The sequence below is a fragment of the Oenanthe melanoleuca genome, chromosome 1, assembly GCF_029582105.1.
Source record: "Oenanthe melanoleuca isolate GR-GAL-2019-014 chromosome 1, OMel1.0, whole genome shotgun sequence".
In the NCBI taxonomy this organism is placed as follows: domain Eukaryota; kingdom Metazoa; phylum Chordata; class Aves; order Passeriformes; family Muscicapidae; genus Oenanthe; species Oenanthe melanoleuca.
In genome coordinates, this window is record NC_079333.1 from 29,955,507 (window position 1) to 29,982,269 (window position 26,763).

Sequence of the window (26,763 nt, forward strand, 5' to 3'; positions counted from 1 at the left end):
TGAAACTGATCCTGTAGGTGGCATTGCTGCCCATGGCAAGGGGGTTTGGAACTATGAGATCTTTAAGGTCCCTTCCAACCTAAAGCACTCCATGGTTCTGTGACTGGGCATCTCTTTGGAAAATAGTACTATCCATAAAAATATTTATAAAATATTTATTTCCTTAATATATTGAATTGGCAGCCTCTGTTTAAGAGCAATTCAAGAACCACTCCTAAGTCAAACACCATGTGCTGTGCAAACACTCTCAGCATTCCTAACTGATGCCTTCCAGCCATTTATCAACTCCACCCACCTTCTCAGGATACATTCCACTGCTAATCATCACAACAATTTTTCTCTTTTATTTTCTGTGCAATTAGAGTTTCACTAAAATAAAAGCAAGGCAGAAAGTTCCTGCTCTTGTCCTCCTTTTACAGTGTTGTGGATCTTCATTTGCTGCCAAGCAATCAGGATCCCACTAAAGGGGTTAACACAAATACATGGGCAAGGCATGGAGCTGCCTGGAGGTGAATGGAGGTAACAGGGATACCATCTGCAGAACATCTGTTCATTTTAGATGGAGGCTTTTGGAGCTGATGAGTCTGATTTCAGTCTGAAGGATGTTATTTCACTTTTGTGATATGGCAGATTCGGAAAGCACCTGTAGCAACACAAACAACACAACCAGAGCCTGCAGCAGAGGGCATGGTGACAGTCCTCCTCTCACCACAGATCCTCAGAGATCTCCAGTTTTATAATCACAAGTGGAAAGTTGATGGAGAAACAGTTGTTTGTTCAGCCAAAGGAGCACTATTTCAACAGCTGAGGTTGTTTTAAGATGTCCTGAGCAAGCAAGGGGACATCTCCCTCTAGTGCCCAGCTCAGTAGGACTTCCCAAGGGTGGTGTTTCTGGGAGGGAACAGGTTGTTCACAGGAGAGGACACAATGCTGGGTATAAAGGGCTGGATGCATGTAGGACAAGGGATGGGATAGGATGGGATGGGATGGGATGGGATGGGATGGGATGGGATGGGATGGGATGGGATGGGATGGGATGGGATGGGATGGGATGGGATGGGATGGGATGGGATGGGATGGGATGGGATGGGATGGAGGAGCTGGGAAGCTGGGAATCCAGGAGAGAAGAGGATGTTGTGGGAGGGAAGAAAGGATGCTGGAGAGCAGGCTGGGATCCAGCACCAAGCACAGAATGGTGGCAGGATTACTGGGATCCAGCACCAAGCACAGAATGGTGGCAGAATTACAGTGAGGTTTTGCAAGGTGAGACAGACAGAGAGCTGGGGGAACATCTATCTCAAAGCCCTGTCAAAGAAACCCAGCTCATCTCCTTGCACTGAAGCCTGGCCTTGGTAGCCAAGGCCCTTCACCCTCATGTGCTGGGGGACAGTAGTTCTACAGAAGTGCCAGCTGCTAGGAAACACAGGACACATCTGCACAAGGCTTTGCATTTCATTGACATTACCACAGAGAACGGTTTGGAGGCACACACAGAAAGGAACATCGCTTCAAAGTTACAGACGCCTTCTACAAAGCAACTACACAAACCACTCGTTTCTGCCCTGCAGAAATGCCCCAAGGACAGGAGTGAGAGGCAGCAGGAAGCTTGCCGGCAGGATCGGCCGCAGGACGAGTCGGGTGGTGCAGGCAGCACCCAGCAGCAGATGGCCAAGCTCTGCGCTGCTCCTCGGTGGGACTTGGTGCAGGAGAAAAGTGCCACTGGGCTTGGACAACAGACCCTGTGGGGACAACACATGTGGTCAGGATGCTCATTCCTGTCTTCCTAAACAAGGGTAAAGTCCTGTTAGTGCCCTCTCTTGTTGCTATATTTTTTCTCTGCTCTCCATTTCAGTACAAGGACTACTACGAGCTGGAGAATGGGTTTGCTTTTCAGGCTAGGGGAAGAGTCAAGTGTCTGAGCTTTTTGCAAGTGGGGTGCCAAAGTTAGATATTTGGAAACCTGAAAGTGCCAAGCTCCTCCCTAAAAATGACTGTGAATTTTCTGTCAGAGAAAAAAGATGAATACCTGGAGCAGCAGTGTCTGGCAGCTCCTGGAGTCCAATCATGATATTTCAACCACCCATCCCTTTTGTCACTGGGATCTTTTGTGTCTGACCAGCAGCAGAAAGACATTGCCTATGCTGCAAACTGGGGAGTCCTGGGGACAGTTGTGGAGCTCACAGAGTTGCCTTTGTCCATGGCAATTGAGAAAGACAAACCCAGGAGGATGTTTCTGTTGAGCAATGAAGTGCAGACTCAGAACTCCTGGGATTTGGGGGTGTGATGCAAACACAATAACACCGCACAGCTGATGGGGCATGAGGACAAAGTATGTTATTCCTCAGCCAGCTCTTCCTTGGCACTGCTGTCACTGTCCCCAAGCTCTTACCTCAGAGATGGGAAGTGCAGGCTCAAGAGCTGGACTGATCCTCACTAAGGTGGATCTCCTCCAGGATCTGGCTGTACCTGCGGGTCAGGGCTTTGGTGTTTTTGGTGAGGTCAGTCAGAACTTGCTGCAATCCATTGACATGATGGGAGAGGCGCTCCTCCAGGTTGCTGTCTGCACCCTCACCCAGGGCCGCGTCGCTGTCGGCACCGGCGGGGCTCTGCTCCCCCACAGAGGCCAGGCCTTTCTCCACCATGGGCTTGATGGCCTTGAGCAGCTGGTAGCGCTCGTACAGGTCCGTGCGGCTCTCGGCGGCCGGCGCTGCCCCCTCCTGCTGCGGGAAGACCCCTCGGAGCAGGCTGGGGAACATCACCTCCTGCTCCATCTTCTGCGTGGCTGAGAAGTACTGCTCCATGGCCCTCTGCTGCAGCTCTGCCAGCGCTGCCCTGGGCTCTGCTGAGAGTGTCACTGCTCCCTGGGCCTGCTGGGCCTTTTTATGCAGCGCTGGGGCACGGCCCTGCTCTGCTGTCCCCCTGCTGTCCCCCCTGCCAGCGCTGCTTGGGCTGGCTGGCCTTGGGGTCGGGCTTGGCTCCAGCCCAGCTGGGGCTTGGCCATGCTGTGTCCCTGGCTCTGTGCAATCTCTCCTGAGCCTCCCCATGGCCTTCGCCCGAGCTGGCCGGGGGTCCCGCTGCCTCCCTGTGCTCTGAGTTGTTGGAGTCAGTGAGTTGGGGGTCTATCTGAATTCTTCGGAGAGAAATCAGAGTGCAGGGATTGAATAAGTTTTAGAGTGAGTTCTGATGTTTTTAGTAAGTGAAAAGTTTCAAATGCCACAGTAGCAGTGAGTGTTCTAATGAACCTTGCAAACAAACTGTTATCTTCAGTAGAGGCTCCAGGCCCACAGTTGTAGACAGGACTTAGACCTAATAGAGTTATAATAAGAATATTGCTTACATTTCTTAGATAGAATACGATAGAGTGTATGTGTAGTGTTATATGTAACCTGGTGAGCTAAGAAACTAGAATTCTAATAGGTTAAAGAGTAGTGGTTCGAGCTTGCAGCTGAGCTTGTTGGAAAAATGCTATATAACAGTATGTATTCAGAGAGTTGTTGCTTTTAGCTATTCAGCTTCTAGCCACTTGCTTTAGCCATTCTGGCTTCTAGCCATTTGCTTATTGCTGCTGCTTTTGCCGTTGCTTGCCATTGCTTTTGCTATTGCCTGTTGAGACTGATGTAATAAGATGTGCTTTGTAATAATAACCTTTTTAACTATTAGCTGCTTGGTTATTTAAGATTACCAGACAAGTAAGAGCCTACGAGCTCAGAGCAGGAGCCTGGAGAGCTCCAGAGTCTGGTGCCTCTAGAGCACCTGGGGGTCAGAAAGAACCCCCCCATCAGCTGTTACCATACTGAGTGTGGTGGTGAGGAGGTGCCTGGGCTCTCTCTCTTTCCCATTCTGCCATGTTATCATTGTCCTTCCCACTGCTGGAGGTTCAGGATGGTGACTCCAGCCCCTTCCCCCAGGGCAGACAGGTTGCAGGCAGCACCATGGGAAAGCTGCCTTCATCTGGGCAGTTTTGAGGAGCAGAGAAGAGAACAAGTGATGGGTTTATCCAAAGAGGGCAAATTTCCTTCTTCTCACCTTCTTTTGTGCTGGTCTGGGGGTCTCACCCAGCCCAGTGATGGCAACTGGCCTAGAGGGCAACCCTGCTAAAAGAAGGTGATAATGAACAGGTGATACTTGTCTGAAGGGTCCTTGCCCCAAACTCCTTAATATGACCAGCAGCAGGATGTAAAAGTGACTAGGGAGTTAGAAAAAGTACTTTTAAAATTCAGAAATTGTCAGCCTGAGAAGAAACATGAAAGTTCCAAGTCTGAAAGAGTGTCCTTGGAGGGGCAATGACAGGAGTCAGAGACTGTGAGACCCAGCCCAAGATCTGGCAGAGCATCCTCCTGGTCAGATGGTGTAAGCAGCCTGCAGCCAGCTCCTGGGCTGACAGCACAGGGGGAAAGAGGCAGGGACAGAGGCAGAGTCAGTGCTGGAGAGGCTGGGAGGCACCTCTGGAGACAATCTGCTTCAATACCTTCTCGAGCAAGGTCAGCAGTGGGTACATATGGATATTGGACATCTCTGAGGATGGAGATCCCACCCCATCTCTGAGTAGCCTGTGACAGTGTTCCAGCACCTTCAGTTTTGGGGAAAAAAAAAAAAAAAAAAAAAAATTTCTCATGTTTAGATGGGATTTGTTTTGTGTTTCAGTTTGTGCCTGTCACCCTTTTCCTGTCCTGTCACTAAACACCACTGTGAAAATTTTGGAGTTACCTCTTGACCTCCATAAAATCTTTACAAAGACTGATCAGACCTTTCTCAGCCTTTTCTTTCCAAATCTGGACACTACCAGCTCTCTCAGCTTTTCCTCATATGTAAGATATTCCTGCTCTTCTGTCACCTTTTTGGCTCTTTACTGGACTCTCTCATGTCTCTCCTGTGCCAGGATGACCAGAACTGGGCACTCCAGGAGAGGCCAGTAACTCACTCCATAAGGGCTGAGCAGAAGAGAAGCATCCCCTCCCTCCACTGCCTTTGCCCTGAGCACAGCTTGCTGCCTCACAGCCAAACTGCCTGACCATAGAGCCAGGCCAGGGGTGAACAGGTGTGAGTTTGTGGGGTTCTTTCCCCTAGCATCTGCCCAAGAAGGTGGTAGGCAGCAGCAAGGGGTACAGATCAGAGCAGAGTGCCCCAGAAATTGAAAGGCAGGGAAGTACAGGCAGGGAACATGCCCTGTAGGAAGGGAAGGGAAGGGAAGGGAAGGGAAGGGAAGGGAAGGGAAGGGAAGGGAAGGGAAGGGAAGGGAAGGGAAGGGAAGGGAAGGGAAGGGAAGGGAAGGGAAGGGAAGGGAAGGGAAGGGAAGGGAAGGGAAGGGAAGGGAAGGGAAGGGAAGGGAAGGGAAGGGAAGGGAAGGGAAGGGAAGGGAAGGGAAGGGAAGGGAAGGGAAGGGAAGGGAAGGGAAGGGAAGGGAAGGGAAGGGAAGGGAAGGGAAGGGAAGGGAAGGGAAGGGAAGGGAAGGGAAGGGAAGGGAAGGGAAGGGAAGGGAAGGGAAGGGAAGGGAAGAGAAGGGAAGGGAAGGGAAGGGAAGGGAAGGGAAGGGAAGGGAAGGGAAGGGAAGGGAAGGGAAGGGAACTTGATGAGGCAGCCTGCCATTGTAGTGGGTGCAGAGGCTGTGTGATGAGGATATCTGGAACTGGTTAAAGAAGGGAATTTGGGGTTTCTTACTCATTCAATATTTTGGGTCAAAACTAGGCTTTATCTCTTGTCTTCCTCACACTGATCCCTGTGCCAGGTCACTGCTCTCTGATGATACGATGTCCCTAAACAGATTTAGAAGTTCTGCCACCCTGAATTGCTTCAACACTGTGTAAGGAAAAGATCTTTCCCCACGGTGGCCGGTAACAGTACGGGTGCCCTGGGAGTCTGTCCAAGGCAGCACAGAGTCAGCACCCCCTGCCACACTGCAGAAGCCTGACCTGTCCTGTCTGCCAGCATCCCAGTGGGATGTGCAGAAACCTCTTATCAGCATGGCCAGCAGCAGGGCCAGCAGCAGGGCCAGCAGCAGGGCACCGTCAGGGCTGACGCATCCCGGGGCAGCGTGATGCAATCCCTGCAATCGGAGCAGCACAAGGTGCCTGTGGCACAGCAGGCCCGCAGCCAGCTGCAGGGACAGCGGCTCAGAGACAGACCCACGGTCCTGGGGGGATTCAGGCAGCCCACAACACGTCACAGCCCTCCCAGCTGTCCCAGGTCACAGCCTCTGGGGACATCCTGCGTCTGCCCTTGCTCGTGTTCAGCAGCCGTGCTCAGTGCTTCACCCCTGTCCTGCTGTGACACTTCCCTGGGGCACCACGAGCCTCTGCAGCTGCTGAGCGCTGCCCAAGCCCAAAGCCATCGCTGCAGGGGGCTGCAGGTGTCACCAGCTGTGACACCAGCGGGGTGTGACCCCAGCCAGGCACCGAGGCCCACGCAGCCACTCACTCACTGCCCCACCAGCAGGATCAGAGAGAATCAAGGGCAAGAGCAAGAAAACACGTGGGCTGAAATAAAACCAATGTAATAGGGAAAGCAGAAGCCATGCATACAAACAGAGCAACACAAGGAATTCATTCACCACTTCCCACAGGCAGGTGGGTGTTCAGCAGTCCCCAGGGCTGCAGGGCTCCAGCACAGGTAACTGTGATCTGGGGAGACAAAGGCCATCACTCCAAAAGTCTCCTACTCCTTCCTTCTTCCTCCCACGTTACATACTGAGCATGATGCCATATGGCCTGGAATATCCCTTGGGTCAGTTGGGATCAGCTATCCCACCAGTGACTCCTCCCAAGTCCCCAGGCACCCCAGTCCCCTCGCCAGCATGGCAGTGCAGAAAGCAGCAGAGGTCTTGGCTCTCTGCCATCCCTGCTCAGCAGCATCCAAAACAACTGTGTGTTATCAACCTCAGGTTCAGCACAAATCCAGCACACAGCCCCAAACCAGCCTTGGTGAAGAAAACCATCTCTGCTGCAGCCTAAAGCAGCACAGCCAGCCCTGTTCTCCAGGGGACACAGATCCCACACTTGAGCAGCAGCCAGCCAAATCTCCAGAGGGACATCACCCCTCCGTGCTCCTCTCCTCACTGGGAACCAGTGTCCATCCATTCCTTACACTCCAACACCTGGCTCTGCAGTCAGCATGGAGGGAGAGCAGCTCCATCATGTCCCAGCCAGAGGTGGCATTGCAATGGGGATGGCCCAGGTCTCTCCCAGTGTGCCCCTCCTGCCCCATTTCCTCTGGAAAAGAAAAGGCTGCAGCATTGCCCAGGCTGAGGAGGGACACAGAGAGCACATCAGCTCTGAAATCCTCACTCTGGCTGGAGGGAATTGTGTTTGCCCTCATTGGGCAACTTGCTGCTTGGCAGCTGCTTTCCTAGATAAGCAGAATTTCTGGGTGTGGGTGCAATGAGCTCCTTGGGTCTCTGGCCACAGGGCTGGTGTTTGGGCAGGCCTGCCCTGCAACCTCCCATCCTCCTGGGCAGCTCACCCCAGGCCCTGGCTCAGGAGTGAGGAAATTTCACCACATATTTCCAAATGATCCCATGTTGCCCCCAGTGCATCCTGCTGACCCATCTCCCATGATTCTGATTACCCCAAACCCCTCAGAGCTGTCCTTGTCCTCCCCTGGAGCTGAACAGGAGCCTTTCAGATGTGGGGCACCTCTGGGTCTGGCCTCAGCTGCCCCCTCCAGAGCCCCCAGTCCCCTCAGCTGCTCACACCCCCCCAGAGCTGCGTGGAGACCCTGTCCTTGCAGCCCAAGCTCAGGCAGGGCAAGCCAAAGCCAGAGTGGTCTCAGCAGCTGAGAGAATGGCCTGATCAGGAGAGAGGAGATGGGAATCTCCAATGTATCCCAAAGCTGGGATGTCTGGCCATGGGCTGGGGTTTTGAGGGAGGCTGCTGCCTAGAGGTGCTGAGTCCTACAGCTCTATTGCCCCTCACTGTTGCATGAGTGGGCTGAATCTTGGGCACAAAAGTCAGGCATCAGCTTTTGTGGTACTTCTGTCAAGAAAAAGAAGGAACTTTTCAGCCTGAGGCTGGTAACACAAAGGAACAGGTTGCCCAGGGAGTTGCACAGGCTCTGTGGTTGGACACAGCTCTGAGCTCCCTGGTCTAGTGCAAGATGTCCCCGCACACAATGGGGCATTGCTCTAGGTGCTCTCTGAAGATCTCTTCAAACCCAAACCATCCCGTAACTTTGAGATTCTTTTTCTCTTTCCAATTTCCCAGCATTGTCCTGGGAAGTTCCCACCCCACTGAACAGTGTCCCCCTGCCCCTCACTGGGGCACTGCAGGAGTGCAAGCACCACACTGACAATGGCTTCACTGGGATCCTTTTATTAGCAAACAGGGGGAAATGCCCTTGCAGTCCAGGTACCAGCTGGAAAAGGGCTTGGAAGTCTCAAGGGACTCTTGGAGCTTGGGGACACCTCACAACATTCCCAACTTCACAGCACTCTTTGAAAATAAAGAGGAGGGCACGAGCCTGCAGCTCTTCCAATGGACATCCCAGCACAGCCAGATGCTTCTTCCTATGAGGATAAGGCACCGTCTGTTCTCCAGTGGTCACAGCCATGTCTGGTGTCAGTGCCAGCGCCGGGAGATCACATCAGCTGCCACCGAGTGGGGGATGCAGCGTGACAGGGAACAGCCTGCGATGGTCAGCGACGGGGACGTCTTGTGCTTCCTGGCACCAGCACCTGTCCTGCAACAGCAGCATTCATTCCTTAACTCCAGGGATCATCCCAGGGGACCCACGGCCCATCAACCCTGAGTGCACAGACCCCGAACCCCTGCAGCCTCTGCACAGAGCCACAGGATGGGCTCCCTCCTCCAGCGCAGAGAGGCATTTCCAGCCCCAGCTGAGGGGGCAGCCCCCATTCCAAGGCCCTTCCCAGCAGGTCCCCAACCCCGGCACTGTCGGGCACCTCTGCAGGGAGAACACCCATTGTCCTGCTGCCCCCGGACCCTGCATGGCCCAGCTCTTACCTGGTGGCCGGGACAGGGTCACCAGCTGGGCTGCCCCTCGCTGAGGTTGATCTGCTCCAGGATCTGGCTGTACCTGCGGGTCAGGGCGTTGGTGTCCCTGGTGAGGTGGGTGAGCACCTGCTGCAGCCCGCTCAGGTGGTGGGACAGGCGCTCCTCCAGCTGCGCGTCCCCGGCCTCGCTGCCGTCCGAGGCCGCGTCCGCGTCGCTGTCGGCGCCGGCGGGGCTCTGCTCCCCCACAGAGGCCAGGCCTTTCTCCACCATGGGCTTGATGGCCTTGAGCAGCTGGTAGCGCTCGTACAGGTCCGTGCGGCTCTCGGCGGCCGGCGCTGCCCCCTCCTGCTGCGGGAAGACCCCTCGGAGCAGGCTGGGGAACATCACCTCCTGCTCCATCTTCTGCGTGGCTGAGAAGTACTGCTCCATGGCCCTCTGCTGCAGCTCTGCCAGCGCTGCCCTGGGCTCTGCTGAGAGTGTCACTGCTCCCTGGGCCTGCTGGGCCTTTTTATGCAGCGCTGGGGCACGGCCCTGCTCTGCTGTCCCCCTGCTGTCCCCCTGCCAGCGCTGCTTGGGCTGGCTGGCCTTGGGGTCGGGCTTGGCTCCAGCCCAGCTGGGGCTTGGCCATGCTGTGTCCCTGGCTCTGTGCAATCTCTCCTGGCCCAGCCTCCCCGTGGCCTTCGCCCGAGCTGGCCGGGGGTCCCGCTGCCTCCCCATGCCAGTAACTATGGGGGGAGGTAGCAAGAAGGAGAGGAGCCCAGGGTCTCTCCCACCCTGTCCTGTATTAGCTCAGTCCCCAACAGGTTCAGTTCTGGGGCCCTCTGGGTGTGGGTCCAGCTCCTGCCCCCCAGATTGGGAAGGCTGCAGGGGACTGTCACCTCCCCTCCTTCTTGCTGCCATGCGCTCAGGACATGAACACTCCAGGGACATTGAGCAACCCCTTTAGCACACATACAGAAATTTCACTGGAAATACACTGGAACATGGGTGTCTGGGCATCTCTGGAAACATCCATTTCCCCCAGCCTCACCCTGAGCTCAGCAGGGATGTGGACAGGGACAGGGACAGGGACAGGGACAGGGACAGGGACAGGGACCTGACTCCATGGTGTGTAACTCCTGTGGCAGCAGCACAGAGCCATTGTTGGCCCCAGAGGATTGTGGACAAGGGGACCCTGCCATTGTCCAGATTCTGGGAGGGCAAAAGCCACAGCCAGGGCAGGAGCCAGCATTGCCTGTCCCTGTGTGGCCCTGTGGTGTGTGGCAATCAGGGAAAATGGTTTTATTTGGGGAAAGTCTGTGGGGTACCTCGTTCCTTTTGCAATCCCTCTGTCCCCATGTGTCCCAGCCAGGTGCCCTCACTGCCATGCACCCTTTCCCCATCAGACCTGTCCTCGCCACCCCTCTTGTCCCTTTCCTTGTGTCCTGACATCTCTTGCTCTCCTGCCATGGGGCCCGATGCTGCACCATGGGGTGTGGGTGCTGCTGGCCCTGTGCAGGTGCCCGACAGAGGCTTGGCCACATCAGGGCACCTGGGCCCCTGCAGAGCTTCCTGGAGGTGCAGAAGCATCACAGGGCTCTGGGGACAGAGGGACACAGGGGATGCTTTGCCCTCCTGCTCCCCCCACTCTTTCCCAAGCTACTCACAGGGAGCATGGCAGCACTTCTGGGGGTGACAGTGGTTCAGCAGAATCCAACTGCTCTCCTGCTCCACAGCTCCCCATCCTTGGCACATGAATAATTGCCAAATCCCCTATGTGCCTCTTGGAACCCCATTAGCCAAAAATGGTTCCCCACATCCCACACACTCTGCTGGGAGACACTGGGGAGAGCTGGGAAGCTGCCACTGCCAGCAGGGATGGCAGGAGCAGGACGACAAGGGCTGCTGCAGGAGCACAGCACAGCCAGCACAGGGGTGCAGCATGGCTGGGTTTGGGCTGAGCTGAACCGGTGTGCCCAGCCCTGGTTTGGGGCCCCAGGGAGGCCCCTCAGGACCATCAGGGTCCCAGGCAGCTGCCCTGAGATCTTCAGGTCTCTGCTGACACAGAGCCCCAGATGTGGGCAAGCTGAGCCCTGATCTGTTGCCTTCCTGGGAAGCCGAGCCCCTGCCCCAGCCCCAGCTCAGAGTGCAGATGGTGCCACCACATGTGTCCCCAAGAGTCCCTGTGGAGGGTGGCACCACAGGGTGCTCACATGCTCAGCAAATGGATGTGGGGAAAGAAGGTAGAGGGGCACAGAGTGGTAGCAGTCATCTTGCCAGGTCACCATGACACAAAATGACACCATAACTCCCTACTCTTCCACAAGTGCTTGAACACCTGTGTGCCTATGGGCACTTACGAAAGAATGCCTTCTTTTGCTTTGCTGACTTGTGCAGCTTTTGCTTTTCCTATTAAACTGTCCTTATTGCTACCCACGAGTTTTCTTACTTTTACTCTCCCAATCCTCTCCCCCATCCCAGGTGGGAGAAGTGACAGAGCAGCTGAGTAGGGCTGAGTTGCCATGGGGGGGGTCACACCATGACATGCACTGTGAAGCTCCAGCCTCAGGGTTGATGTGTCCCAACTCAAGGCCACCCTGGGAGACAATACAATGCCCTTGCATCTCCATGGTGGCCCAAAAATCCTCAGAGCAGGGGGCTGCCATTGTGTGCACACCTCAGGATACCCAGGGATGCCAGGAGCACCCAGAAAGGGAGAAGAGGAGCAGGCAGAAAAAGGGATGCCAGGAGCAATGGGATTAGGTCTGAGGGGGACAGGGCTGGTGTCAGAATGGGCACCTGGCTGGGCTATGAGGGGACAGGGGGAGAGCTGCCAACACTGAGGGTTGCAAAAGGGAGGAAGGACCCTGCGGCCTTTCCCAGAATAGAATAATTTCCTCCAATTGCCACACACTGCAGGATAAGTGGGGACAGGAGTTCTGGCCATTGACCAGCCATGGCCTCTGCTCCAGGATGGGGCTGATGCAGTGGCACCATCTGTGCTCCACTGTGGGCAGTGACAGCTCCATCCCATGGATGCAGTTCCCCCTGTGGTATTTGGTCCCATCTCCGTCCCTATCAAATGCCCTCATGGCCCATGTGGGATTGATTCCATGCAGCAGAGCACTCCCAGTGAGCTGTTCCACACCCGTGTGTGCTGCTGTGTTCATGCTGGCAGCCATGGACAGAGGCTGCTCCATGTCCCTGGAGTGTTCATGTCCTGAGCGCATGGCAGCAACAAGGGGTGAGCTGATGGTGCCCAGCAGCACCACTGCCTGCAGCCTGGCCACAGCAGGGAGCAGGAGGGGACCCACTCCAACAGGAGCCCTAAACTGAGAATGCTGGGGGGTTGATATAGGATAGGAAATGATAGGAGAGAACCTGGGCTCCTCTCCTCATTGCCACTCCTGGCTCCTGGCACCGGCTCTCTGTGGCCTGCACCTGACCTGGCCTGGGGGTTCCACTACATCACCCCCATCACCCCATCCTTGAGCAGAGGCCATGGCTGGGCAATGGCCAGGACTCCTGTCCCCAGTTATCTTGCAGTGTGTGGCAATTGGAGGAAATGATTCTATTTTGGGAAAGGCCACGGGGTCCTTCCACCCTTTTGCAACCCTCAGTGTTGGCAGCTCTCCCCCTGTCCCCTCATAGCCCAGCCAGGTGCCCATTCTGGCACCTGCCCTCTCCCCCTCAGACCTAATCCCACTACTCCTGGCATCCCTTTTTCTGGCTGCTCCTCTTCTGCCTTTCTGGGTGCTCCTGGCATCCCTGGGTATCCTGCAGTGGGCACAGTGATGCACTCAGGTGTGCACACAATGGCAGCCCCATACTCTGAGGATTTTTGCGCTACCATGGAGTGTCCTAAAGGTTCAGAGACATCATAGTGTCCCCCAGGATGGTCTCAGGGTGGGACACATCTGCCCCAGAGCTCGAGCTTCACTGTGGATGTCACGGTGTGGCCCCTCCCGCAGGAACTCAGCCCTACTCAGCTGCTCTGTCACTTCTCCCAGGTGGGATGGGGTGAGGACTGGGAGAGTAAAAGTGAGAAAACTCATGGGTAGAGATAAGGACAGTTTAATAGCAAAAGCAAAAGCTGCACAAGTCAAAAAAGTAAAAGAAGAAATTCTTTCACCCCTCCCCATAGGCCCAGAGGTGTTCAGTCACCTGCAGGAGAGCAGGGTGTCATGGTGTCATTGCCTGTCATGGTGACCTGGCAAGATGACTGCTACCACTCCGACTGTGCCCTCTTCCTTCTTTCCCCATCTTCACATGCAGAGCATGGTGACACCCTCCTTTCCCCTGGTGCCACAGAGGGATAAGGCAGGAGGATGTGCCAGGGATGACTTGCTGGGGGCGTCACACCATGACATCCACAGGGAAGCTCCAGCTCTGAGGCAGATGTGTCTCACCCCAAGGTCACCCTGGGGGGACACTGTGATGCCCCTGCATCTCCATGGTGGCCCAAAAATCCTTAGAGCAGGGGGCTGCCATTGTGTGCACACCTCAGTGCAGCACTGGGCCCCACTGCAGGATACCCAGGGATGCCAGGAGCACCCAGAAAGGGAGGAGCAGTGGGATTAGGTCTGAGGGGGAGAGGGCTGGTGTCAGAATGGGCACCTGGCTTGGCTATGAAGGGACAGGGGGAGAGCTGCCAACACTGAGGGTTGCAAAAGGGAGGAAGGACCCTGCGGCCTTTCCCAGAATAGAATAATTTCCTCCAATTGCCACACACTGCAGGATAAGTGGGGACAGCAGTCCTGGCCATTGACCAGCCATGGCCTCTGCTCCAGGATGGGGCTGATGCAGCGGCACCATCTGTGCTCCACTGTGGGCAGTGACAGCTCCATCCCATGGATGCAGTTCCCCCTGTGGTATTTGGTCCCATCTCCGTCCCTATCAAATGCCCTCATGGCCCATGTGGGATTGATTCCATGCAGCAGAGCACTCCCAGTGAGCTGTTCCACACCTGTGTGTGCTGCTGTGTTCATGCTGGCAGCCATGGACAGAGGCTGCTCCATGTCCCTGGAGTGTTCATGTCCTGAGCGCATGGCAGCAACAAGGGGTGAGCTGATGGTGCCCAGCAGCACCACTGCCTGCAGCCTGGCCACAGCAGGGAGCAGGAGGGGACCCACTCCAACAGGAGCCCTAAACTGAGAATGCTGGAGGGTTGATATAGTATGGGAAATGATAGGAGAGAACCTGGGCTCCTCTCCTCATTGCCACTCCTGGCTCCTGGCACCGGCTCTCTGTGGCCTGCGCCTGACCTGGCCTGGGGGTTCCATTGCATCACCCCCATCACCCCATCCTTGAGCAGAGGCCATGGCTGGGCAATGGCCAGGACTCCTGTCCCCAGTTATCTTGCAGTGTGTGGCAATTGGAGGAAATGATTCTATTTTGGGAAAGGCCACGGGGTCCTTCCACCCTTTTGCAACCCTCAGTGTTGGCAGCTCTCCCCCTGTCCCCTCATAGCCCAGCCAGGTGCCCATTCTGGCACCAGCCCTCTCCCCCTCAGACCTAATCCCACTGCTCCTCTTCTCCCTTTCTGCCTGCTTCTCTGCTTCCTTTTTCTGCCTGCTCCTCTTCTCTTATTCTGGGTGCTCCTGGCATCCCTGGGTATCCTGCAGTGGGCACAGTGATGCACTCAGGTGTGCACACAATGGCAGCCCCATACTCTGAGGATTTTTGCGCTACCATGGAGTGTCCTAAAGGTTCAGAGACATCATAGTGTCCCCCAGGATGGTCTCAGGGTGGGACACATCTGCCCCAGAGCTCGAGCTTCACTGTGGATGTCACGGTGTGGCCCCTCCCGCAGGAACTCAGCCCTACTCAGCTGCTCTGTCACTTCTCCCAGGTGGGATGGGGTGAGGACTGGGAGAGTAAAAGTGAGAAAACTCATGGGTAGAGATAAGGACAGTTTAATAGCAAAAGCAAAAGCTGCACAAGTCAAAAAAGTAAAAGAAGAAATTCTTTCACCCCTCCCCATAGGCCCAGAGGTGTTCAGTCACCTGCAGGAGAGCAGGGTGTCATGGTGTCATTGCCTGTCATGGTGACCTGGCAAGATGACTGCTACCACTCCGACTGTGCCCTCTTCCTTCTTTCCCCATCTTCACATGCAGAGCATGGTGACACCCTCCTTTCCCCTGGTGCCACAGAGGGATAAGGCAGGAGGATGTGCCAGGGATGACTTGCTGGGGGCGTCACACCATGACATCCACAGGGAAGCTCCAGCTCTGAGGCAGATGTGTCTCACCCCAAGGTCACCCTGGGGGGACACTGTGATGCCCCTGCATCTCCATGGTGGCCCAAAAATCCTTAGAGCAGGGGGCTGCCATTGTGTGCACACCTCAGTGCAGCACTGGGCCCCACTGCAGGATACCCAGGGATGCCAGGAGCACCCAGAAAGGGAGGAGCAGTGGGATTAGGTCTGAGGGGGAGAGGGCTGGTGTCAGAATGGGCACCTGGCTTGGCTATGAAGGGACAGGGGGAGAGCTGCCAACACTGAGGGTTGCAAAAGGGAGGAAGGACCCTGCGGCCTTTCCCAGAATAGAATAATTTCCTCCAATTGCCACACACTGCAGGATAAGTGGGGACAGCAGTCCTGGCCATTGACCAGCCATGGCCTCTGCTCCAGGATGGGGCTGATGCAGCGGCACCATCTGTGCTCCACTGTGGGCAGTGACAGCTCCATCCCATGGATGCAGTTCCCCCTGTGGTATTTGGTCCCATCTCCGTCCCTATCAAATGCCCTCATGGCCCATGTGGGATTGATTCCATGCAGCAGAGCACTCCCAGTGAGCTGTTCCACACCTGTGTGTGCTGCTGTGTTCATGCTGGCAGCCATGGACAGAGGCTGCTCCATGTCCCTGGAGTGTTCATGTCCTGAGCGCATGGCAGCAACAAGGGGTGAGCTGATGGTGCCCAGCAGCACCACTGCCTGCAGCCTGGCCACAGCAGGGAGCAGGAGGGGACCCACTCCAACAGGAGCCCTAAACTGAGAATGCTGGAGGGTTGATATAGTATGGGAAATGATAGGAGAGAACCTGGGCTCCTCTCCTCATTGCCACTCCTGGCTCCTGGCACCGGCTCTCTGTGGCCTGCGCCTGACCTGGCCTGGGGGTTCCATTGCATCACCCCCATCACCCCATCCTTGAGCAGAGGCCATGGCTGGGCAATGGCCAGGACTCCTGTCCCCAGTTATCTTGCAGTGTGTGGCAATTGGAGGAAATGATTCTATTTTGGGAAAGGCCACGGGGTCCTTCCACCCTTTTGCAACCCTCAGTGTTGGCAGCTCTCCCCCTGTCCCCTCATAGCCCAGCCAGGTGCCCATTCTGGCACCAGCCCTCTCCCCCTCAGACCTAATCCCACTGCTCCTCTTCTCCCTTTCTGCCTGCTTCTCTGCTTCCTTTTTCTGCCTGCTCCTCTTCTCTTATTCTGGGTGCTCCTGGCATCCCTGGGTATCCTGCAGTGGGGCCCAGTGCTGCACTGAGGTGTGCACACAATGGCAGCCCCCTGCTCTAAGGATTTTTGGGCCACCATGGAGATGCAGGGGCATCACAGTGTCCCCCCAGGGTGGCCTAGGGGTGAGACACATCTGCCCCAGAGCTGGAGCTTCCCTGTGGATGTCATGGTGTGACGCCCCCAGCAAGTCATCCCTGGCACATCCTCCTGCCTTATCCCTCTGTGGCACCAGGGGAAAGGAGGGTGTCACCATGCTCTGCATGTGAAGATGGGTAAAGAAGGAAGAGGGCACAGTCGGAGTGGTAGCAGTCATCTTGCCAGGTCACCATGTCAGGCAATGACACCATGACACCCTGCTCTCCTGCAGGTGACTGAACACCTCTGGGCCTATGGGGAGGGGTGAAAGAATTCCTTCTTTTACTTTGTTGACTTGTGCAGCTTTTGCTTTTGCTATTAAACTGTCCTTATCTCTACCCATGAGTTTTCTCACTTTTACTCTCCCAGTCCTCACCCCATCCCACCTGGGAGAAGTGACAGAGCAGCTGAGTAGGGCTGAGTTGCTGCGGGAGGGGCCACACCGTGACATCCACAGTGAAGCTCGAGCTCTGGGGCAGATGTGTCCCACCCTGACACCATCCTGGGGGACACTATGATGTCTCTGAACCTTTAGGACACTCCATGGTGGCCCAAAAATCCTCAGAGCATGGGGCTGCCATTGTGTGCCCACCTGAGTGCATCACTGTGCCCCACTGCAGGATACCCAGGGATGCCAGGAGCACCCAGAAAGGCAGAAGAGGAGCAGGCAGAAAAAGGGATTCCAGGAGCAGTGGGATTAGGTCTGAGGGGGAGAGGGCAGGTGCCAGAACTATGAGGGGACAGGGGGAGAGCTGCCAACACTGAGGGTTGCAAAAGGGAGGAACAACCCCAGGGCCTTTCCCAAAATAGAATCATTTCCTCCAATTGCCACACACTGCAGGATAAGTGGGGACAGCAGTCCTGGCCATTGACCAGCCATGGCCTCTGCTCCAGGACGGGGGTGATGAGAGTGGCACCATCTGTGCTCCACGGTGGGCAGTGACAGCTCCATCCCATGGATGCAGTTCCCCCTTTGGTACTGTTACCTGGTGGGCAACAGGTCAGGGCTCACTCAGCTTGCCCAAATCTGGGGCTCTGTGTCAGCAGAGACCTGAGGATCTCAGGGCAGCTGCCTGGGACCCTGATGGTCCTGAGGGGCCTCCCTGGAGCCCCAAACCAGGGCTGGGCACCCCAGTTCAGCTCAGCCCAAACCCAGCCATGCTGCACTCCTCTGCTGGCTGTGCTGTGCTCCAGCAGCAGCCCTTGTCCTCCTGCTCCTGCTATCCCTGCTGGCAGTGGCAGCTTCCCAGCTCTCCCCAATGATTCCCAGCAGGACGTGGAGAATGTGGAGGCATGTTTTTGGCTAATGGGGTTCCAAGAGGCACAGAGGGAATTTGGCAATTATTCATGTGCCAAGGATGGGGAGCTGTGGAGCAGTTGGATTCTGCTGAGCCCCTATCACCCCCAGAAGTGCTGCCATGCTCCCTGTGAGTAGCTTGGGAAAGAGTGGGGGGAGCAGGAGGGCAAAGCATCCCCTGTGTCCCTCTGTCCCCAGAGCCCTGTGATGCTCCTGAACCTCCAGGAAGCTCTGCAGGGGCCCAGGTGCCCTGATGTGGCAAAGCCTCTGTCGGGCACCTGCACAGGGCCAGCAGCACCCACACCCCATGGTGCAGCATCGGGCCCCATGGCAGGACAGTAAGAGATGTCAGGACACAAGGAAAGGGACAAGAGGGGTGGCGAGGACAGGTCTGGTGGGGAAAGGGTGCATGGCAGTGAGGGCACCTGGCTGGGACACATGGGGACAGAGGGAGAGCTGCCAGCACCAAGGGCTGCAAACAGAACCCCAAATAGAATGCCAAATAGAACCTTTTTCCCTGATTGCCACACACCACAGGGCCACACAGGGACAGGCAATGCTGGCTCCTGCCCTGGCTGTGGCTTTTGCCCTCCCAGCATTTGGACAATGGCAGGGTCCCCTTGTCCACAATCCCCTGGGGCCAGCAATGGCTCTGTGCTGCTGCCACAGGAGTTACACACCATGGAGTCAGGTCCCTGTCCCTGTCCCTGTCCCTGTCCCTGTCCCTGTCCCTGTCCACATCCCTGCTGAGCAGGGGCAGGCTGGGGGAAATGGATGTTTCCAGAGATGCCCAGACACCCATGTTCCAGTGTATTTCCAGTGAAATTTCTGTATGTGTGCTAAAGGGGTTGCTCAATGTCCCTGGAGTGTTCATGTCCTGAGCGCATGGCAGCAAGAAGGAGGGGAGGTGACAGTCCCCTGCAGCCTTCCCAATCTGGGGGGCAGGAGCTGGACCCACACCCAGAGGGCCCCAGAACTGAACCTGTTGGGAGATGGAGCTAATGCAGGACAGGGTAGGAGAGACCCTGGGCTCCTCTCCTTCTTGCTACCTCCCCCCATAGTTACTGGCATGGGGAGGCAGCGGGACCCCCGGCCAGCTCGGGCGAAGGCCACGGGGAGGCTGGGCCAGGAGAGATTGCACAGAGCCAGGGACACAGCATGGCCAAGCCCCAGCTGGGCTGGAGCCAAGCCCGACCCCAAGGCCAGCCAGCCCAAGCAGCGCTGGCAGGGGGACAGCAGGGGGACAGCAGAGCAGGGCCGTGCCCCAGCGCTGCATAAAAAGGCCCAGCAGGCCCAGGGAGCAGTGACACTCTCAGCAGAGCCCAGGGCAGCGCTGGCAGAGCTGCAGCACAGGGCCATGGAGCAGTACTTCTCAGCCACGCAGAAGATGGAGCAGGAGGTGATGTTCCCCAGCCTGCTCCGAGGGGTCTTCCCGCAGCAGGAGGGGGCAGCGCCGGCCGCCGAGAGCCGCACGGACCTGTACGAGCGCTACCAGCTGCTCAAGGCCATCAAGCCCATGGTGGAGAAAGGCCTGGCCTCTGTGGGGGAGCAGAGCCCCGCCGGCGCCGACAGCGACGCGGACGCGGCCTCGGACGGCAGCGAGGCCGGGGACGCGCAGCTGGAGGAGCGCCTGTCCCACCACCTGAGCGGGCTGCAGCAGGTGCTCACCCACCTCACCAGGGACACCAACGCCCTGACCCGCAGGTACAGCCAGATCCTGGAGCAGATCAACCTCAGCGAGGGGCAGCCCAGCTGGTGACCCTGTCCCGGCCACCAGGTAAGAGCTGGGCCATGCAGGGTCCGGGGGCAGCAGGACAATGGGTGTTCTCCCTGCAGAGGTGCCCGACAGTGCCGGGGTTGGGGACCTGCTGGGAAGGGCCTTGGAATGGGGGCTGCCCCCTCAGCTGGGGCTGGAAATGCCTCTCTGCGCTGGAGGAGGGAGCCCATCCCGTGGCTCTGTGCAGAGGCTGCAGGGGTTCGGGGTCTGTGCACTCAGGGTTGATGGGCCGTGGGTCCCCTGGGATGATCCCTGGAGTTAAGGAATGAATGCTGCTGTTGCAGGACAGGTGCTGGTGCCAGGAAGCACAAGACGTCCCCGTCGCTGACCATCGCAGGCTGTTCCCTGTCACGCTGCATCCCCCACTCGGTGGCAGCTGATGTGATCTCCCGGCGCTGGCACTGACACCAGACATGGCTGTGACCACTGGAGAACAGACGGTGCCTTATCCTCATAGGAAGAAGCATCTGGCTGTGCTGGGATGTCCATTGGAAGAGCTGCAGGCTCGTGCCCTCCTCTTTATTTTCAAAGAGTGCTGTGAAGTTGGGAATGTTGTGAGGTGTCCCCAAGCTCCAAGAGTCCCTTGAGACTTCCAAGCCCTTTTCCAGCTGGTACCTGGACTGCAAGGGCATTTCCCCCTGTTTGCTAATAAAAGGATCCCAGTGAAGCCATTGTCAGTGTGGTGCTTGCACTCCTGCAGTGCCCCAGTGAGGGGCAGGGGGACACTGCCTCAGTGGGGTGGGAACTTCCCAGGACAATGCTGGGAAATAGGAAAAGGACAAAGAATTTCAAAGTCACGGGATGGTTTGGGTTGGAAGGGATCTTCAGAGAGCAATGCCCCACTGTGTGCTGGGACATTTTTCATGAGACCAGGGAGCTCAGAGCTGTGTCCAACCACAGAGCCTGTGCAACTCCCGGCAACCTGTTCCTTTGTGTCACCAGCCTCAGGCTGAAAAGTTCTTTCTTTTTCTTGACAGCAGCTCCGCAAAAGCTGATGCCTGACTTTTTTGTGTGCAAAAAAGAGCAAATATGCCCAAGATTCAGCCCACTCATGCAATAGTGAGTGGCAATACAACTGTAAACTCAGCACCTCTAGGCAGCAGCCTCCCTCAAGACCCCAGGCCATGGCCAGACATCCCAGCTTTGGGATACATTGGAGATTCCCGTCTCCTCTCTCCTGATCAGGCCATTCTCTCAGCTGCTGAGACCACTCTGGCTTTGGCTTGCCCTGCCTGAGCTTGGGCTGCAAGGACAGGGTCTCCAGGCAGCTCTGGGGGGGTGTGAGCAGCTGAGGGGACTGGGGGCTCTGGAGGGGGCAGCTGAGGCCAGACCCAGAGGTGCCCCACATCTGAAAGGCTCCTGGTCAGCTCCAGGGGAGGACAAGGACAGCTCTGAGGGGTTTGGGGTAATCAGAATCATGGGAGATGGGTCAGCAGGAGGCACTGGGGGCAACATGGGGTCATTTGGAAACATGTGGTGACATTTCCCCCCTCCTGAGCCAGGGCCTGGGGTGGGCTTCCCAGGAGGATGGGAGGTAGCAGGGCAGGCCTGCCCAAACACTGGCCCTGTGGGCACAGAGACCCAAGGAGCTCATTGCACCCACACCCAGAAATTCTGCTTTTCTAGGAAAACAGCTGCCAAGCAGCAAGTTGCCCAATGAGGGCAAACACAATTCCCTCCAGCCAGAGTGAGGATTTCAGAGCTGATGTGCTCTCTGTGTCCCTCCTCAGCCTGGGCAATGCTGCAGCCTTTTCTTTTCCAGAGGAAATGGGGCAGGAGGGGCACACTGGGAGAGACCTGGACCATCCCCATTGCAATGCCACCTCTGGCTGGGACATGATGGAGCTGCTCTCCCTCCATGCAGACTGCAGAGCCAGGTGTTGGAGTGTAAGGAATGGATGGACACTGCTTCCCAGTGAGGAGAGGAGCACGGAGGGGTGATGTCCCTCTGGAGATTTGGCTGGCTGCTGCTCAAGGGTGGGATCTGTGTCCCCTGAAGAACAGGGCTGGCTGTGCTGCTTTAGGCTGCAGCAGAGATGGTTTTCTTCACCAAGGCTGGTTTGGGGCTGTGTGCTGGATTTGTGCTGAACCTGAGGTTGATAACACACAGGTGTTTTGGATGCTGCTGAGCAGGGATGGAGAGAGCCAAGACCTCTGCTGCTTTCTGCACTGCCACACTGGTGAGGGGACTGGGGTGCCTGGGGACTTGGGAGGAGTCACTGGTGGGATAGCTGATCCCAACTGACCCAAGGGATATTCCAGACCATATGGCATCATGCTCAGTATATGAAGAAGGAGGAAGAAGGAAGGAGTAGGAGACTTTTGGAGTGATGGCCTTTGTCTTCCCAGATCACTGTTACCTGTGCTGGAGCCCTGCAGCCCTGGGGATTGCTGAACACCCACCTGCCTGTGGGAAGTGGTGAATGAATTCCTTGTTTTGCTCTGTTTGCATGCGTGGCTTCTGCTTTCCCTATTAAACTGGTTTTATTTCAGCCCACGTGTTTTCTTGCTCTTGCCCTTGATTCTCTCTGATCCTGCTGGTGGGGCAGTGAGTGAGTGGCTGCGTGGGCCTCGGTGCCTGGCTGGGGTCACACCCCGCTGGTGTCACAGCTGGTGACACCTGCAGCCCCCTGCAGCGATGGCTTTGGGCTTGGGCAGCGCTCAGCAGCTGCAGAGGCTCGTGGTGCCCCAGGGAAGTGTCACAGCAGGACAGGGGTGAAGCACTGAGCACGGCTGCTGAACACGAGCAAGGGCAGATGCAGGATGTCCCCAGAGGCTGTGACCTGGGACAGCTGGGAGGGCTGTGACGTGTTGTGGGCTGCCTGAATCCCCCCAGGACCGTGGGTCTGTCTCTGAGCCGCTGTCCCTGCAGCTGGCTGCGGGCCTGCTGTGCCACAGGCACCTTGTGCTGCTCCGATTGCAGGGATTGCATCACGCTGCCCCGGGATGCGTCAGCCCCGACGGTGCCCTGCTGCTGGCCCTGCTGCTGGCCCTGCTGCTGGCCATGCTGATAAGAGGTTTCTGCACATCCCACTGGGATGTTGGCAGACAGGACAGGTCAGGCTTCTGCAGTGTGGCAGGGGGTGCTGACTCTGTGCTGCCTTGGACAGACTCCCAGGGCACCCGTACTGTTACCGGCCACCGTGGGGAAAGATCTTTTCCTTACACAGTGTTGAAGCAATTCAGGGTGGCAGAACTTCTAAATCTGTTTAGGGACATCATATCATCAGAGAGCAGTGACCTGGCACAGGGATCAGTGTGAGGAAGACAAGAGATAAAGCCTAGTTTTGACCCAAAATTCTAAATGAATATTAATCCCCAAATCAAACATCAACACAACCTCCTTAACACTACATGCCATAAGTGTTTGGATTCAGGAAACCAAGTGAGAAAGCAGAAAGATTGGATCCCTATTATCAGCAAAGAAAAAGTAACATAATAATCAAAAACATAACAGATGGAATTGATTAGGACGAGCTTGTATTTTGTTTGCTGTTCAGAATGAATTTCACAGTGAGACTTTGGGTACAGCATCTGCAGGGTCTGGCCATGAACATGTTCAAGGGTCAGGAAAAATGCCACTGAGAAATAAAAAAGATCAACCTACAGAACTGCTCTCTGGGTTTTATACAATATATGTTGTGTGAACAACCTTCTACTCTTGCAATTAAAACAGCTGAAAAAAACATTAATCAAAGTTATTATTCTATTACAAGTATCAGTCATCCACATACTGACAAATCATAAAGCAACAGAAAAGCAAGTAATTAAACACTAACAATTTAACCAAGTTTTTATTACATGAAAGTGAGTAAAGTTTCATCTTTTAAGCCATGGACGGTTCAACAGTTGCAGCCACCTTGCTGAAGTTCTCAGGATGGCAGGAATTCATCCTGTGATGTGTCACCACTGGAGAAATCCTCAGTTAATTGGATGGAAATCCTCCAAGAGCTGCCCTACTTTTTTCTTATCTGCAAGAGATGGGAAAACCAATCAGCATTTGAAATTGATTCAAAAGATGTTTCATATTAAATCTTTGATGTTAACAAAGGCACCAAAAATCTGATTTTTGCTACCCACAGCAAACCATTAGCTTGCTCTTACAGCCAAATGCACAACCATTTTTTTTTTTTCCCTTCCATATGGCTCCACACAGGTCCCTGTGGAGGAATCTCAGCAGCAACAGCTTTTTATTTCTACATAATCCTTCCAACATGGCATGCTGCAGACCACAATCCAACAGCCAGAGTCACCAAAGTTTGTTGTATTAGAAAATGGACAATTTTCACCCAAATTTGCCATTGCAGCATTTGGCTCAGTGACTACATTTAGTAAAAAAACCCCTGTTCTTCACCATTGCACTAAACCATCACCACTTTAGGTTTTCTGTCATTCCTATCTATTCTTTTTTCACCTGTTCTGCTTGTTTTCTGAATATTCATCATAAGATTTCTGAAACTATATGCAACAGGCATTTTACAGGAATAGACAGTACAGTTGTGAAGCTACAAGAATAACACCAGTGATTTCTAATTTCCATTATTTCTTCTTCAGTGGTACAAGTTTGGTTTGTCTCTTTTTTTTTTTTTACTCTGCTACTTTTATATTAAAATGAGCTTTTAGGAGAAAGAGGCAGTCATCGATGCATACCAACAGCTCAACAACAATATCTATTTTCACACCAGAAAATCCTTTAGACTTCTGCAAGTTAGATTGGGAAGGAGCAGGGAAGCCTTAGACCAGCAACATCTTTACACACAGGTCATGGCAGGCTGAGATCTCTCTTAAAATACCAGCTGAGTGTACCTCCTCCTGTGTGGAAGTCCACCGGGTGGTGCCTGATGTACTCCAGCAGCTCCCTGTCCACCTTGGCATGCACGTACTCGGCGCGTTTCACCAGCTGGTAGCCAACAAAGCAGCCCAGGGACGCCAACAGGATCTGCCGGTGAACGCCTGCAGCAGGAGCAGAGGGAAATTGTCCCCACCTCTCTCAGCTCCCCGGGGCCTCAGGCAGGGCCCCGCTTTCCCCAGCCCCCCAGACATTCCTCTCTCCCTGCTTCCCCCTGTCACGGCCCCTGCCAGGCCCCCCTTTCCTCAGGGCTCCTTCCCCTTCCCGCCACCCATACCCCTCAGGAGGTCACCCCACATCCTCTCCACCTCCAAACTGTCCCTTTCCCAGCCCCTTCCAATTCCCTCCAATCCCCCCGTGCCAAAAAATCCCTCACTTCAGGGCTCCCACCCCTTGACTCCCACCCCCACCATCACAGAGGACACCCTTCCCTCCAACAGCCGCCCTGAACCGAGGGCTCCCTCTCCTCCCCTCCCCGCTTCATGGACCCCTCAGTGACCCCAGGCCCACAGCCCCTTTCCCCAGGCCACACGCTCCCTCCATCTCCCCATTCCCTTACCTCATCATTCCCTCCCCTTCCTCAGCCCCTAAATCCCTCACCGTCACACCAAATCCCATATACCCGCTCCTGCAGCCCCCAAACCTCCTCTAGCCCCTCACTCCCCTTCCCTCCCCTTTATTTATCATTCAGAGTGACCCCAAATCCCACACCCAATTTCCCACGTATTCCCTTTACCACCCCTAGCCTCGGATCTCGGCGCTTCCTCCCCATCCCAGCCCCTGGAACCCTCAAGGTCACCCCAAACCAGCCCGCCCGCCCCCATGTCCACTCCAGCCCCTCATTCCCAGCTGTTTCCCCTTCCCCGCCTTTATTTATCCCTTAGTGACCCCAAACCCCGCACAGCCCCTTCCCCAGCTGCTCCCCTCGCACCCCGCTCCGTTCGCCCTCCCCTCGGGCTCCCCCCGTCCCCGCACCGGCTCGCAGGACGGGGCGCTGGTTGAAGGCGTTGTCCAGCAGCGCTGCCAGCCACCCCGAGAACCCGAACCACAGCGAGCCCTTGTTGAGGAGCGGCGGCGGCGGCAGCGAGCGCGACTCGTCGGGCAGGAGCACCATGGCTGCGGCCCGCCGAAGGTGACCGGGGAGCGGTGCGGCGGCTGCGCCTTCCGCCGCGGCCCGCGCCCTGCTCCCGCGTTCCGCTGCCTTCCCCGCTTACGGCTCTTCGCCAAAAATCCCACCCCGAAATCCAACTCCCCACCCCACAAACCCACCCCCCGCCCCAAACTCCCAGAATGAGCGGCCTCAGCGGGGTCGGGGAGGGGGTTCCTGCAGCCCTAACCCCACTGGATAAGGCGGCTCCGCTGCAAAGCCAGCAAGGCCGGCCGGGAAGTAAATTAAGGGGTTAATTAAGCACTAAAATCGAACCCAAATACTTTTCAGAGCTCAGATTAAAGACAGACCTTACCCCTAGTGTTAGTTTCTTCGTTTTTAAATAATACGAAATCGCATTAAATCATTTGTCAGTTTTTGCCAAGATTGACGGAAGAAGAAACTTGAATTAACAAAACCCATCACAAGTCCTAAAGGCTTCTCAGGCTCCTTCCTAAAAATGCATTGTTTACCCCTTGTCCACGAGAGGAAAGCTAATGTCTTTACAAACAGTTTGATGGGTGAAAGCGTGGGTGTTAATGTCTTTGAAATGGGTCTTAGAGTCTCTACTGACTTTGGCAGCAGAGCCCTGACACCCTGGCTCCTGAAACAGACAAGGAAGGGTCTGCACAGCCTGAACTTCTGAGCTTTGGGGTAAAACAGCAGGTTCAAGGGGGAATATGTGGCAGGCAGCTCGGGAAGGCTGTGCCTTCCCAGTGCCTCAGCAACGGGGAAAGGAAGAGGCAACATGAGGCTGGGAGTTTAGAATAAAAGGAGGCTGTGCCCTCTGAAACCTCAAGACAGAAAACCTCGTGTGCCCCAGGGGACTCTCTCCCTTTATTCACACAAAGCTGAAGGACTCCTCTGTCTCCTTTTTAGACATAAGCCTGTGGCGTTTGTGGATTTTCCTGGCATGAGGTTGGGCAGTCGCTGCTCCGCAGTGGGAGATGCTGCAGCTAAACCTGGTATGGTACAATGGTGAGGCAGGACCACTTCCACAGTCATGCCCTGGGTTTGACTTCACAGAATCACAGAATGGTTTGGGTTGGAAAGGACCTAAATGGTCATCTCCTTCCAACACACTGCCACAGGCAGGGAGAACTTCCACCAGACTGGGTTGTTCTATCCACCCCAGCTCTGAACACTTCCAGGGAATGGCACACCCACACCTTTGCT

At 55.7% G+C, this 26,763-nt stretch overlaps 4 protein-coding genes and 1 long non-coding RNA gene across 5 annotated transcripts; 2 read left to right on the forward strand and 3 right to left on the reverse strand.

The window, feature by feature from the left end:
- Positions 1–321: 321 nt before the first annotated feature.
- Positions 322–4,273, reverse strand: LOC130259117 (uncharacterized). Its single transcript, XM_056503103.1, has 3 exons — positions 4,027–4,273; positions 2,390–3,306; positions 322–1,739 (listed from the first exon to the last, which is right to left on the reverse strand). The coding sequence occupies exon 2, from the start codon at positions 3,042–3,044 to the stop codon at positions 2,412–2,414; it is 633 nt and encodes a 210-aa protein (XP_056359078.1). The 5' UTR covers positions 3,045–3,306; positions 4,027–4,273; the 3' UTR covers positions 322–1,739; positions 2,390–2,411.
- A 4,014-nt stretch (positions 4,274–8,287) lies between these two features.
- LOC130259102 (thyroid hormone-inducible hepatic protein-like) lies at positions 8,288–9,863 on the reverse strand. Its single transcript, XM_056503077.1, has 2 exons — positions 8,955–9,863; positions 8,288–8,670 (listed from the first exon to the last, which is right to left on the reverse strand). Exon 1 carries the CDS (start codon positions 9,660–9,662, stop codon positions 8,973–8,975), a length of 690 nt encoding a protein of 229 aa, XP_056359052.1. The 5' UTR covers positions 9,663–9,863; the 3' UTR covers positions 8,288–8,670; positions 8,955–8,972.
- Positions 9,864–18,776: 8,913 nt separating this feature from the next.
- LOC130259108 (thyroid hormone-inducible hepatic protein-like) lies at positions 18,777–20,258 on the forward strand. Its single transcript, XM_056503092.1, has 2 exons — positions 18,777–19,591; positions 19,876–20,258. Exon 1 carries the CDS (start codon positions 18,884–18,886, stop codon positions 19,571–19,573), a length of 690 nt encoding a protein of 229 aa, XP_056359067.1. The 5' UTR covers positions 18,777–18,883; the 3' UTR covers positions 19,574–19,591; positions 19,876–20,258.
- Positions 20,259–20,915: 657 nt separating this feature from the next.
- On the forward strand, positions 20,916–22,083 carry LOC130259130 (uncharacterized). Its single transcript, XR_008841580.1, has 2 exons — positions 20,916–21,468; positions 21,941–22,083. It is a non-coding gene; the product is annotated as an uncharacterized LOC130259130 (long non-coding RNA).
- A 971-nt stretch (positions 22,084–23,054) lies between these two features.
- Positions 23,055–25,824, reverse strand: NDUFC2 (NADH:ubiquinone oxidoreductase subunit C2). Its single transcript, XM_056503116.1, has 3 exons — positions 25,416–25,824; positions 24,398–24,544; positions 23,055–23,562 (listed from the first exon to the last, which is right to left on the reverse strand). The coding sequence occupies exons 1-3, from the start codon at positions 25,552–25,554 to the stop codon at positions 23,513–23,515; spliced, it is 336 nt and encodes a 111-aa protein (XP_056359091.1). The 5' UTR covers positions 25,555–25,824; the 3' UTR covers positions 23,055–23,512.
- Positions 25,825–26,763: the final 939 nt, after the last annotated feature.

What these genes read in the sequence shown, in the direction of transcription:
- LOC130259117 (XM_056503103.1), bottom strand. Translation starts at nt 3,044, where the DNA reads ATGGGGAGGCTCAGGAGAGATTGCACAGAGCCAGGGACACAGCATGGC.
- LOC130259102 (XM_056503077.1), bottom strand. Translation starts at nt 9,662, where the DNA reads ATGGGGAGGCAGCGGGACCCCCGGCCAGCTCGGGCGAAGGCCACGGGG.
- NDUFC2 (XM_056503116.1), bottom strand. Translation starts at nt 25,554, where the DNA reads ATGGTGCTCCTGCCCGACGAGTCGCGCTCGCTGCCGCCGCCGCCGCTC. An exon ending in GCGCCCCGTCCTGCGAGCCG is followed by an intron (nt 24,545 to 25,415) that starts GTGCGGGGACGG and finishes CTCCTGCTGCAG; the next exon opens with GCGTTCACCGGCAGATCCTG. An exon ending in GGACTTCCACACAGGAGGAG is followed by an intron (nt 23,563 to 24,397) that starts GTACACTCAGCT and finishes CATCTCTTGCAG; the next exon opens with ATAAGAAAAAAGTAGGGCAG.
- LOC130259108 (XM_056503092.1), top strand. Translation starts at nt 18,884, where the DNA reads ATGGGGAGGCAGCGGGACCCCCGGCCAGCTCGGGCGAAGGCCACGGGG.